Genomic DNA, 13,490 nt, shown 5'->3' with positions numbered 1-13,490 from the left:
GACCGAACTATTCTCGATTTAGCCATGGCTCTATCAAATCACCAATTGCTTTAGAAGAACCACTGAGCCAAATTTTGATTGTGGAAATTGATTTTGAGAAAGCTTTTGATAGGGTGAGCTGGCAAGACCTTGATTATTTGATGGAATTCATGGGTTTTGGGGCAAAATGGTGAAGTTGGATCCGGAGCTGTCTTGCCTCTGTAACTTATTACGTCCTCGTCATTGGGAGCACTTGTGGTTACTTCAAGGGATCGAGGTGCATCAGGGAGGGGAACCCATTCAATATTGTGAGAGAAAGTCTTGCTGGCCTTCTTTTCAAAGTTAAAGAGTTTGGGTGGCTGCAAGGCACTTCTAGCTCCTCATCCTTGGATGTTACCATCATTCAGTCGTGAAGGACATGATCATCTTCATCAATGGATCACCAAACCAAGTTCACAACCTCAAGGCAATCCTGCAATTTTTGAGATTGTATCCTCGCAATTTTGAAGATTGCATCCGGGCAAAAGATAAACTGGACCAAATCAGCTGTCTTTGATTCCAATCTTGACAAGAGAGCCTTGATATCATGGAAACCATTTTGGGCTGCCAAGCTGGCTCCCTCCCTGCTGCCAAGCTGGTCTCCCTCTATTCTCCTCGCCACCTGACTCTGTGTTGTGGAACCCTATCATCGAGAGAATTGAAAGGCACCTTTCAACTTGGAAGGAACGACTCCTTTTTGAAGCTGGTAGACTGACGCTTATAAAGTCCTCTCTCAGTGGAATCCCCTTCTATTTCTTGTCCTTTCTCCATTCCCATGAGTATTGCTTAAAAAATTGAAAAAATTAATGAGGGTTTTCCTTTGGAGAGGAGTAAAATCTGGCTTTAAGTATCACCTGATCAAGTGGGGAGATGTTCTCAAAGCATAAGAAACAGGGAGGTCTCGGCATCAGACCCATCAAAGTAGTGAACCAAAATACACTGGCGTAAAGGTGCTGGAAAATCAAAATTTTCAAAGATGCCATTGGGGGGCTTATGGTCTGCCATAAGATCAGAATCAATCAGGAAGACAGGTGGTTTGGAGAAGGCAATCAATCCAGGCTATCACTCATTTGGAGAGCTATTGCCAGGCTCTTTTCCCTGATCCAAGGAGCCTGGTGATAAAGTAAAATTATGGCATGACATTTTGGGCTCATTAACCTCTCAAGGAGCATTCCCACATTGATTTCTGCCTTGCTCAGCACCCCGATGGGGTTGTGGCTGATGCCATTTCAGGCAGCAGTAATATCACTTTCGCTTGGGATCTTGGCCTTAGGAGAGGTCCCTATGATGGCAAGACTGAAGAAGTCATTCATCATTTGGACCTCCTTCGCAAATTGTACCGGCCACAACATCTAGAAAAGCTTCCAATTTGGGATCTTGACGCTGTGGGGAATGTACAGTCGCTAGTTGTTTCAATCTGGTCAATAGTGGCTCGTCTTCTGGCAGCACCTCAGCAGCATGGTCATTGTCTGCTACTCACGAGGTCAAAATTTTCATATGAAGTTCTCTACGTGGGAAAATTCTTACCCTTGACAACCTTAGCAAGCGAGACACTACTCTCCCTAGACTTGTGTTGGAAGATGGGCCCACACCCACACAACCAAAGAAGGCCCACAAGTCCAAGTGTGTGGAAGATGGGTTCAAGCCCATACGACCAAGGAAGGTCCACACATCCAAGAGAGGTGGAAGATGGGCTCAAGGCCCACAGGTCCACACAATGATGGCATCATGGTAAAAAAAGAGTCATCTCATAAAGATGACATGGATATAATTAGTTTAAGTTTTAGGGGTATTATTGTAATATTGTGACTTTATTCATCTATAAATTGAGCCTCAGGGGGAGGGTTAGGACACAAGTCCATAACCTCTTTCTTCCTCTTGTTTTCTCCCAATATACGTCTCTTCTTTTCTCCATGAGCAAAATCTATGGAGTCCGGAAAATCAACATGGCATCAGAGCATTTATTTTTGGGACTCGTAGCTATGGTTTCTTTTTAGAATTTCAATTTTTTTCTTTATCTTTCTTCTCCGTGTCTTTGTTATCTGTCTTATCTGCTGCCTTTGCAAGAAAAGCTAACCTGTCCTAGTGTTTTGTGGGCACGGCAGGAGTTACCTCTTCTATCAAGAATCCGAAGAACTCTACCTAACCTCCTGTTTTCCTCTGTTGACAGGTTTGTCAAGGACATTTGTGTACTGTTTTATCTTCCCAACTCCAATCATTCTCTATCACTACAAAACAATTGCAAGTCATCTGCACATGACAAGCATCGCATTGAAAGGTCTTACCGGTTAACAGACTAGCTGTATGTTAGTGATCGGAGAGAGGCGGAGGATCCTGCGCCTGATCATGAAACGATTTGTCTGCTATTGGATGGAATGGAAGAGAACTGCAACAATCTCGACTGAGCTTAGAGTTTCTCCTCTGGGATCGTTTGGGTTGGAAGTGTCTAGTTGCAGACAAAAATATTGGAACGATGTTTCATTGCCTGCTGAAACCATTCTCCATGTTGTTGATCTCCTCAAAGACTGGCAACCTTCATCTCTCGGTCGGCGTGTACTTGATGTGGTGGACGAACCGTTCAATATTAGATTCTTCCGGATCCATTCTAATGGTTTTCATTGCAGCAATTACGTTGGGATGATGATACAGGCCAAAAAAAGAATGCCTGGTTTTTGGGACAGCGAAATCGTCGATGATGAGTACTGGACATGGCGTCCTCTCTCCTGTGGATGCCATTTTCAAAGGAGAGACTGTTCGTCCGGGCGTCGTCCTGCTCGTTTACTACAAAACCACCCATTATCTGATTCCAACAACTGATTTTCCGAACCTATTAACAACATTTGGAAGATTATCCTGCTGGCATCTTCCGAAAACAGCAATGCCAAACAGAGCATGCCATCCGTAGAAATAATCCGATTTTGGAAATTCCTTTCTGGTTCCTGTCTCTACTCTGGATGTTACTGATTTATCTTCCGAAACTTACGGATTTAACACATTACAGATCTGGCTAGTTACGGATTGCAATTGCCATCCTGAGAGTTTTTTTTTCTTCCGGAAATTCCTCTGCCATTCTAGAGACAACGGACTGTGCACTTGTCTTCATCGACAACTTTGTTTCTGTTTTTGGAGGACGAAGACGACGGCCACTGATCCCGCTGAATTATCGCTGAGTTATTTGCTCTTACTGGCTATCGAAATCTTCCTGATTCATCACTGTTTTTCGTTGGTCCTCTCTTCTGCTCCCTGATTGTTTCCCATTACCATTGTCGGAGAAGATGACTTATTGGATTATTTCCTCCGCCGAGAACTCTATTTCTGCCGAGAAGAGAGGTGCTGGTTCAATTCAGTGTATCAAGTCCATTACAGTCTTTCAGCGAAGAAGAAGTTATTTTGCTGAGTTAACTCCGGCCAACTCAAATAGAGTCAACTCGGGTCCGGGTCAACCTGACTCGACCCACTTGTTTTCTGCCTTGGTTATACGTGTCCGGGTCCTGAGTTCTATACCTATTTCTTTTGCGATTCGGCTATATTGGTCTACTACTTGACTCGACTCGACTCGGTCCCCTATCTTTGATTGGATTATTATCTTGAAGTATTGACAGCTTATTACTTGGCTCCAACATATTATTTTGGTGCAACTTCCTTATTTAGTGATGGACTATCTGTGGATTATTTTATGGGTCCTTTTTTAAGGATTTTCATTATTTGGTACGTGTTATTTGGGCCCAAACCTATTTAAGTTGTTGTTATTGTATCTCTTTGATTGAGGCATTGTTATTGAAGGACTTCTCGGTTGCTGGTTGTTATCAGCATTGGTTATTCTGATGAAGAAGAAAACATATGGTGGCCCCAAAATATTATCTTCCAGTAATTACCACTTAATTGGCATTTTTACTCCTACCATTTGTGAGTTGGTGCCCTGTGGAGGGACACCGTGAAGGAGGAGTTTATTACTATACTTCTGAGCAATGCCTATAGATCCACTACCTATAGAGGATAGGAGTGTGCCCAATATCTAGCGTCAGTCAAGTCAAGCCCCCAACCCACCCATTTGGTGTCTATGCCACTTTTCTTTGAAAATTTGTACCTCACGTCTAATGTATCCTCTTGGAACCATGTGTCAGAGATTAGCCAATTTCTGGGCTGACTCCCTTGCCGGAGGAGTGTCTCTCTAATCCCTCATTGTTAGGGGATCTCCTTCTCGGTCATTGTAGTTCTCTTTTTGGCCTCGTGCCTTTACAAATGCATCCCAATTTTTTTTTTAAATAATAGTTGAAATAACATATGTATTATCTATCAAGTCAGTTGATTGATACTGCAAGCAACAAGCTGATTGGAACTCTTGCATGTTGTATGTGAGCAATCATAAGTTATCATATGCTGTTTTAGTAGTTGGGCATAAATTAACAGTGCTGGTAAGCAAAAATAGTCTACGTCTTGGACAGAACTTGGACATTGTTGAAAAAATAATCTTTGAACAGTGTATGTGATCAGTGTAGTCGGATTTGTGATATTATCACTATATTATTTTTTTTCTTGTTACTGGTTCACTTTTCTTATGGAAAATAATCAATTTATTTCTATATTCTGTCGAAGTTACATGTTTTTGCATGCTAAACAGGTGAATGGTAAATTTACGAGTGATCAACATCTTATCTATAATGTAAGTAGTTCTCAATCTGAGCTTTGAGTCACTCCCGATTTCTGACTTTGATGGTCGTATTTCTTCACATTGATAATACCTTGCAGGCAGTCCTTAAGGCCCATAATGAAGTTGTCTCTACAATGAGACCTGGAGTAAGCTGGATGGACATGCACAAGTATGGATTAAGAGAGTTTACATTCCTTGAGTAAAGCATGATAAACTATTTTGATTTTTGAAACTCAATTGAAAAGCACGTTGTTTGCAAAAATAAGTCATCTTTTAGGCGGAAATGAACTTCTACGTTTGCAGGTTTACAAGTGTATATAATATACAATAGAAAGAATCTTCTACATGCATTATTCATGCAAGTTGCTCAGCACGTCTAATGGATCTTGCTCAGCAATATAATGTCAAGAGTGTAGTAGAAAAATCCATCAGAGTAAAATTCATGAAACTGGATCTTGCTGCAATATAATGGAACTTGTAGAAAGAGTGTAATAGAAAAACCTTTGAGAGAACCTTGCTCTTTGTCTCCATTCAGGGCTTTGGCTGGCCTCAAGGCAACGCTTTATACTGGAATCTCTATCATCGTCACCATGTGCAAAGCACAAATCAGAAAGACAATGGGTTGGGAGAGGAGATGATGTCGGCGCAATGGAAAATCTCTGCGAGGAGAGGATCATTTTGATTCAAACAAAAGAGGAAATCAATCAGGTTTGGATGCTACACAATGAGATGAAGATGAAGGAAGAAGTGGGACCCTGGTGGAGGAGAAGGAAGAGAGGCTTACAAAGTAGTAACCTAGAAGACATAGGAGGAAGAAGAGTGGCTGAACGTGAGAAATTTGTGTTTGCATACCAATTTGGGAGCTCTTATCTATACTTGGAAACATGTCTATTTGATGACGAGACAACTCTCAAAAACACATTACAAACACACACCCGGTGCTCTTTCAACTTTGTGTCAAGTGTGGGAAGCTTTTCTCCATAAGTTCAGGAAAGTTGTGAACGAGCCTGATCACCTTTAGGGAAGGAAAAGATTTTTTGGACGAGAAAAGCAACATTTTGCCAGGTAGAAATTCATGGTAGGCATGAGACTTTTTGCTGAATATTACAGAACCATGCTGGGAGATTTCTGGCTAGCATTGATATCTCGAAAAGCACCATAGATGGTTTTGGTTGGCTACAATTTGAAAATGCCATCCATACCTTCTGTCTGAATTTCAAAAGACTAATTGAATTTGCTCAAAAATCACTTTCATAGTCCAACCAACTCGTACTTGCACCATTCCACAACCCTCCCTTTTGTCAGCCCCCCTGCAATGACTCCCTTCCCCCCATCACTTGCACAACCCCTGAATACCCTACTCCCTCCCTTACCACCAATCACTGCACAACTCAGGTTCTCCCAATCAATGACTTGTCAATCAACCCTCTTTCCAGCATTAAGCACCAGATAACCTCCATACCACCCAACGTCCAACACCCTATTATCGACATCAACCTAGAAATCTTCTAGAGCATAACCAAAAAGTTGAAATCTTATACTCACTCAAGTAAATACAGTGCAATACAGTACAAACTTTGCACCGAATAAAAATAGTTCACCATTGACAAAGGCTCAGAATGGTGGCTGATCAACATAAAGGAGGATTAAGGCGTACATGACTAGAGGATTGATGGAGCAACGATGATACAAAGGAGCTGTGGCAACTGAACGAGAGAGATGGGGCTCGCCTGATTTAGGGAGGACACGAAAAGGAAAGTTGGACCATCGTTACCTATCAGTGGAAGAGGCAAATGAAAAACCTCTGACACACTACGAAGTCTCATACATTCTCTTATGAAGGAGTCTGACTGAATATCAATCGGCTATGTTCTCGCATCTGCATCACGTCGACTAAAGATGAGAAATAGTCCTTCACACTCATCCCTTTTGACTTCTTCAACTCTACATTCTCTAGTTGAAGGCTGTTCTCCATGACGATGGATGGAGTGTTTGAAGCAAGGAACTTTGGACAGAGAAATCCCTTTTCACTTTCTTTGGTATTCACTATTGTCGAATGGGATGCAAGCTTGTTGACATGTGTGACTCCAATGTTCTGGCATGGATATACTTCCCTAAATCCTCCTTAGATGGTTTCTCTTGGTCTCTCATATTGGACGCCTTGTCTTCCTTCCTAGTACTGATTCTCCTTACCACCATCAAAACCCTATGCCAGATTCTATTGCCTTGACAGAAAAACCTGCTTCTCCACCATCCCATACTCGTACCTTTGCCAACCCACTCCTCATTAGCAAACAAAGCATTGCCAACCATCGATGGCCACATTAGCTTCCATCAACATCCCACACATCTACTCTTCAATTGGATCTTGCTCTCTTAATGGTTGGGAGATGTGCTCTGTTGAAAAGCCTTGTGGTGTCCATTGATTTGAGCATTTGAGGGAGAGACTCTCCCTAACTTGATTGTCAATAACTGGGACCTTCCCACTCCTCCCCATGTTTCCTTTCTGAGACACTACAATTGGCTAATCTGTCTCAATGATGATGTAGTTTGCAATTCTTTGTTGGAATCCTGGAACTGTGATTAACACATTCTGTGCAAAGCTTTATTGGTACGGTTGCCTACCTCTCCTTCTTGCCTTCAACGAAAATGGCTAAAAATTTGTGGCCACCTGATTGAGCTCTAGTCGGAGATGGTCGTTCGCAACATTGCTGAGTTATTTGGAGAATTTATCAATTTGGACAAGGACACTCTACTTTAACGGAGACTCTATTTCACCAAGATTTTAATCATTCCTTTCCCGAGCATTATAAAAGATTATTGGCTCAACATCTCGCTTGGTGATGAGGTGTTTGCTTTTCGCTTGCAAGTCCTGGTTTGAACTCAAAGTCGAGATCTCAACAAAGGAAGAAGAAGCAAGTCAACCCAGTGGTGAATTCAACAGGAAGAAGCGTGTTAACCCTATGGTGAATTCAGCTGTTCCTATTGAGTCATCTTGAGTCACTGCTCATATTGTTCACCTAGCTCCAACTCGCTCTATCCAACAACCCTTTCTCAAACATACACTAAAAAAAAAAAATTGCTCCAACCAAGCCCTCATCAAACATCTCACCAATTGATCCCTCCTCACAGATCTCGGGCAGAATCTGGCTTCCCCCCCTCCCACAATGGTTGCTCTTCTTTACAAAATCCCCCATCCTAGAAGGACCTGACCAAGCAAGCTAAATTCCAAATGCTCTCTGCCACCAGCACATGCAATTAGGAATGGGGTGAAACCGAGGCTTATAGTTTTGATTTATTATAGTAGAATCCAGCAATGACTGATGCTCCGAAAATTGCTGCCCCCTGTGTTGGATCCCTAGCAAACCGTCATGTAAGACTGCATCACCTAGTTCACTTCTTGATGCTATTCCGAGTATGATGATGACACTAGGACCAAGATGCTCTAGTTTGCTGAAAGATTTCATGCATCCATGAACAAAATTGTGTCCAAGAGGAAAAATAGAAAATGATTATTATCTCCTAGAAGAGCAACTGATATTGGCTACTGAAGGACCAGAGGGAAGGATATCAGCCCAATCCTTGATATCCAAACCCTTGAAAAGATTGTGAAAATGATTGTGAAAAAACTTCACTTTGACTGGATGAGGCAACGTTGGGAGCTGCAAGGGGAAGTGTCAGAAACCCAACCACCAACGACGACGACATTGATGACGCTGGCGAAATCGAAGGTGCGTTTGCCAACGGCGGGAAAAGTCCCCAATCAAGTGGGAGATGATGAAGATGGAGAATGGCGTATGACAAGAGGTTGGAACTCTGGGAAAAAAGAAAAACAAAAGGAAGGAGAAACAGTGTGGGTGCGCTGGAATTCGGAAATCTCTCTGGAGCTCAAACCAGGGAGATTCGAAAAGATGATTCGAATAACTGTGAAAAATGGTAATAGGTGCTCTTTCGTTTCAATCCCGATAGCCGCAGCTTTGGACTTCGCAAATTGCTTCTTGGATGAGGAAAAGTCAAAAGTCCCTCGTCTTCGGGAGATTAGAGTCGGAGAACTCTCTTTCTTCGTCTTGGCATTCCGAAAGAGAGGAATGCGGGAACCGAAAATCGTCCAGCTTAGAGGTATGTTGATAATGGCTTGAGTCTACATCCCTAAAATTTTTGGTGAATCATCCTGTTGGAAAGATCTGAGGGGAAAAATACTAAACTTCATCCCATCGAAATCGTCCATAACACCTCCACTCACTCATCCCCCCCCTCCTTCTTACATCTCAAATTCCCAACCCGCCCCTGAACCTTTTCATACCTTCCGCCCAGAAATCTCCCACCCCAAAACCCAAAACATTGTCATACATCTACCCTCGAACGGATGCAAAGCTCTGCAATCGGCTCTCAAGGTGGTGACCAAGTCCAACAACTGGACAAGTGAAACTCTCATACTCTGGTTCCGGAATAAAGTCCAATCTGACCACCTCCCAAAAATCTCCTGGCTGAGCTCTCGGCAGGGGCTGGTTTTTCTCAACTCAAGGGAGGAGGCGAAGGCAGCCCTTGCCGACAGCTTATGGGAGTTCGAAAATGAGATAATAGCGTCGGAATGGGAGGAAACCACCAAGAATCTTCCCCTCGGACAATGGATATCCGTCAAGGGACTTCCAATCGAGCTATGGTCAGAGGAAGTCCTGCAACGAATTTTCTGCTCCTTCGGAAGCATAATACGCTGGGACGAAGACACGTTGGAGAAAAAGAAAATGGATATCGCCAGGGCGTTCGTTGCCCCAAGCTCGTGTTGGCTTGAAACACTATTCACGGAGATAATTTTCGGTGGCGATTTCGTCTAGATCGAGGTAGTTTTTGGCGCCATGGAGACTCTACGACCGCCGGAGCTTCGCCGGGCTCAAAGGATACGAACACCATTGGAGTCCAACTCATCTCCTAGCTGAGTCAACCTCTTTGCCGAGTTCTGGATCTGACTCGAGTTCAAAATTAAACTCCTGGGGGAGTACTTCGAGACAAGACTCTGTCAGAACTCTCGATAAAGTTGGGTCCTGGCATAACGTTTTGCCCAATGCAAGTCAGAGTCCCGAGGACTCCAACACGGGTATGCCAACGTTCAAAAAAGTTGGCGAAGTTGGGCCCTAGCGTAACGCTCTGCCAAATGCAAGTTAGAGTCCCGAGGACTCCAACAAGGGTACGCCAACGTTCAAAAAAGCTGGCGGGTAGTATACTCTACCCGAGGGAGGATGCCTTCCCGAAGACTCTGGCACGAGCCTCCAGACACCGAAGATGACCCCAAAAATCGACTCAGCATCGACCCCGTTATTCGAAGCTTTTTCAAAATCAGGAAACAATGTGGATCATCGGGAGGATGTACGCATATTTTCTGGCTCGCAACTCAAAAAAGGAAAACTCCAAACAGTCGATCCAAAGCTCCCTCCACGTTCGATTCTCGAAAGTCAAAGGACTCTTTCGATTTCAAAGGAGGTCTCTACGCGGTGCTGAAAGATCGTACACAAGCTCGATTTCAAATGAGATCTCTACGAGCGGTGCGGACAGATCGTACACATGCTCAATGTCAGATGAAGGGTGTTCACTATTTTCAAAGCCGTTTTCAAAGTTTACATCAGAAAATTCAGAGACCTCTCCGGGAATCCCCATCTCTACTTTCCCAAATCTCCAAACTTCTACCTCCTACCCACCTACCCCTATCCCTTCAAACCCAGAAATACCGCAATCTCCTTTACATCAGAAAATTCAGAGACCTCTCCGGGAATCCCACGGCTCTAACTCCCAGGAAAATCACTCTCCAACTTACGCAACTTTCCCTCTCCCTCAGAGAAGTCCTCTCGATGCCCCATTTTCCCTCTCAACCCGTCCTTGGAGTCCACCTTCTCGGGATCAGCACCGTTCACAGCACAATACTGATCTCGAGCTTTCCCCATGATCGGGAATACTAGAATCTTCTCATTTGCCCCCTCAATCACCCATGGTGCCCCAAAACTCTCACCATGAGCCGGTTCTTGCCACTTATCCGAGAAGGAGGCCACAGCCAGAAATAGCTACTACTGCTCCAAGTAATCCGCTGCCAGTTAATTCTCACAATCAGGACAGTCCAATCAATTCCCAAACCCCTCTTTCTCCTAGTAGACCTGGCCGTGTGGTCAAGGCACTCCAAGTGGAAAGTCACAAGTATGATGAAGAATCATGGCAACGAATGATGGCTTTGGCCCACCTTATGGGAGCAGTTTTCAGAGGTCCGTTGCCTGGAGACAAGAATGCATCTGTAGTCATCAAGTACGGTACTAAATGATCGTACTTTCCTGGAACGAGGAGTTGGGGCTTGCCGGAAGAGGGGAATGATCTCAAATTTCCTCTCTCAATTCAAACCCTCCATTGTGATCCTCCAAGAGACAAAGTGTCAAGAGATGTTCGACGCTATTGTCAAAGAGCTTTGGTCTAACTCTTCCATTAAATGGGTGGTTGTTAATGCTGAGGGTCTCTCGGGTGGTATCCTAGTCGCTTGGGGCTCGACGCTCTTGACTTCCTTGCAAGTGTTTGAAGGCCGCTTCTCTGTGGGTTTGCAACTTAGAGACCTCTCCGCAGGCAAAATCTGGTGTGTAGGGGGAGTATATGGCCCGACCAAATACCGTGAGCGTGGCCTTTTTTGGGAAGAGCTCAGTATTCTCTTCCAGTCCTGGAGTTTCCCTTGGCTTTTCGCTGGTGATTTCAACGCAATTCATTACTGCAGTGAGAAGAAACCGTCGGCAAATCGCATCTCTGCTTCTATGTGAGGTTTCTCTAATTTTATTGGCGGATGTGGTTTGGATGAGATCCCCCTCTCAGGGAAAAATTATACTTGGTCGAATAACCAACAACAACCGATTTTGTCCAAATTGGATCGTTTTTTGGCCTGTCCTGAGTGGCTGCAGCTATTTGGAAATGTTTCTGGTCGGGGTCTGAACAAGGTGGGGTTAGATCATTGGCCAATCATGCTGACCACCTCTTTCGAGAAATGGGGGCCCTCTCCTTTCCGGTGCGAGAATTCATGGTTATCTACCAAAATTTTTGAAGCTCGTATTTGATGAATGGTAGGCTGAGGGTCCATACATTGGCAGGCGAGAGTGGGCTTTTCCTCTAAAGCTTCGGTTCCTAAAATAGAAAATTAAGGAGTGGGCCACAGAGCATCGCACTTCTCTGGCTGTTGAGAAGTCTTCCATTACATCACAAATTGCGGACCTTGACTTGGCGGAGGAGCAGAGGTATTTATCCCCGGCAGAGTTCTCTACCCGAATCCTTCTAAATTCAAATCTAAATTTAATTCTCCATCAAAAGAAGGTCCGTTGGAAACAACGTGCCAGATTTAAATGGCTAAAAGAGGGAGATGCCAACACAAAATTTTTCATTGCAGTGGCTTCGGCTAAGCGGAGGACCAACCGTACTACCTCATTATGTATCAATAATGAGGTAACATCGTGTAGGACTTCGATCACTAATGTGTTGCTCAAGTTTTTCACAGATTTATATTCGGAGGAACGCCATTATAGACCAAAAATTCAGAATATCAGCTTTTCTAGTCTCTCTCCAGCAATTCCCTCTTTCCTAGAGTTGCCATTTTCACTGGGAGAAGTCGAACGCGCTGTATTAGACATAGAAAGTGATAGAGCACCAGGCCCTGATTGCTTCAATGGGGATTTCCTAACAAGATTTTGGCCGCGTCTCAAGGGGGATATCATAGCTATGGTTAATGGATTTTTCAACAACGGGATCACGTTCCATAGTATCGGTGCGTCTTTTATTGCATTGGTCCCGAAGAAACTAAGTGTGGAGAAACCAAAAGACTTCAGGCCTATCAGCCTCGTTTCTAGTGCTTACAAGATTATAGTCAGAATTTTGGCACACACTCTCAAAGTTCTCCTTCCAACAGTTATTCATAAAGGGCAAGGTGCTTTCTTGAAAGGAAGAGAGATTCTAGACTCTACTATGGCTGCCCATGAACTTATTGATCATTTTCAACGCAACAAGGACCCAAGAATTGCCTTAAAGTTAGACCTTGAAAAGGCTTTTGACAGAGTCAATTGGATCCTATTGGATGAGATAATGGAAAAGATGGGTTTTGGCAACAGATGGAGATTTTGGATCAGAAGTTGTGTGGGTTCGGCATCGTACTCTCTCCTCATCAACGGCTCAGTATGCGGTTATTTCAAAGGGACCAGAGGAATTAGACAGAGAGACTCCCTCTCCCCGCTTTTATTCTATATGATTGGTAAATTTTTATCTGCGATGTTCTACTCGGCAGGTAATCTTGGGTGGCTCCCCCCTACTGGTTCCAATCCAGCCTTTAATATTCCCATCCTTCAGTATGCAGATGATACCATCATTTTTGGAGTCGACACCACTGATTGTGCAAGAAAAATCAAAGTTGTGTTGGAGTTTTTTGAATTAGCCTCTGGTCAGAAAATAAATTGGGGAAAGACTTCCCTAATGGGCTTCAATGTTAACCCTGAGCTTCTTACAGAGATGGCAAATATATTTGGATGCACATTAAGTCAATTACCTGTAACATATCTTGGTTTACCTCTCTTCAATGGGCGTATATGCAGGAGGCTTTGGAATCCGGTGGTAGAAAAAATGGAATCCCGCCTTTCATCATGGAAGGGGCGTCTACTTAGTAAAGCGGGGAGGCTCGTCCTTCTCAAGTCATGCATAGCAGGAATCCCCAATTATGCTCTGTCTTTCATGCCTTGCCCTGTTGCTATTTGTAAGATCATGGATAGGCTGAAAAGAAGATTCTTATGGAGAGGATCGAGTGATGCTTTTAAGTATCATC

General features: G+C 43.7%; 1 protein-coding gene across 2 annotated transcripts in view; it reads left to right on the top strand.

The window, feature by feature from the left end:
* Nucleotides 1-13,490, top strand: part of LOC137949804 (uncharacterized) — a 37,535-nt gene that overhangs the window by 14,672 nt on the left and 9,373 nt on the right. For both annotated transcript variants that reach the window (XM_068795992.1, XM_068795991.1), the window contains exons 10-11: nt 4,640-4,681; nt 4,768-4,838. In XM_068795992.1, the coding sequence (XP_068652093.1) occupies nt 4,640-4,681; nt 4,768-4,838 (113 nt within the window). The remainder of the gene's footprint in view (nt 1-4,639; nt 4,682-4,767; nt 4,839-13,490) is intronic.

Source organism: Aristolochia californica, unplaced genomic scaffold (genome assembly GCF_029961685.1).
Source record: "Aristolochia californica isolate CCGP_79_NKW_82.1479 unplaced genomic scaffold, dmAriCali1.0.hap1 SCAF_14, whole genome shotgun sequence".
NCBI lineage: Eukaryota > Viridiplantae > Streptophyta > Magnoliopsida > Piperales > Aristolochiaceae > Aristolochia > Aristolochia californica.
The sequence above is the reverse complement of the archived record's forward strand: the minus strand, read 5'-3'. Positions and strand labels throughout refer to the sequence as shown.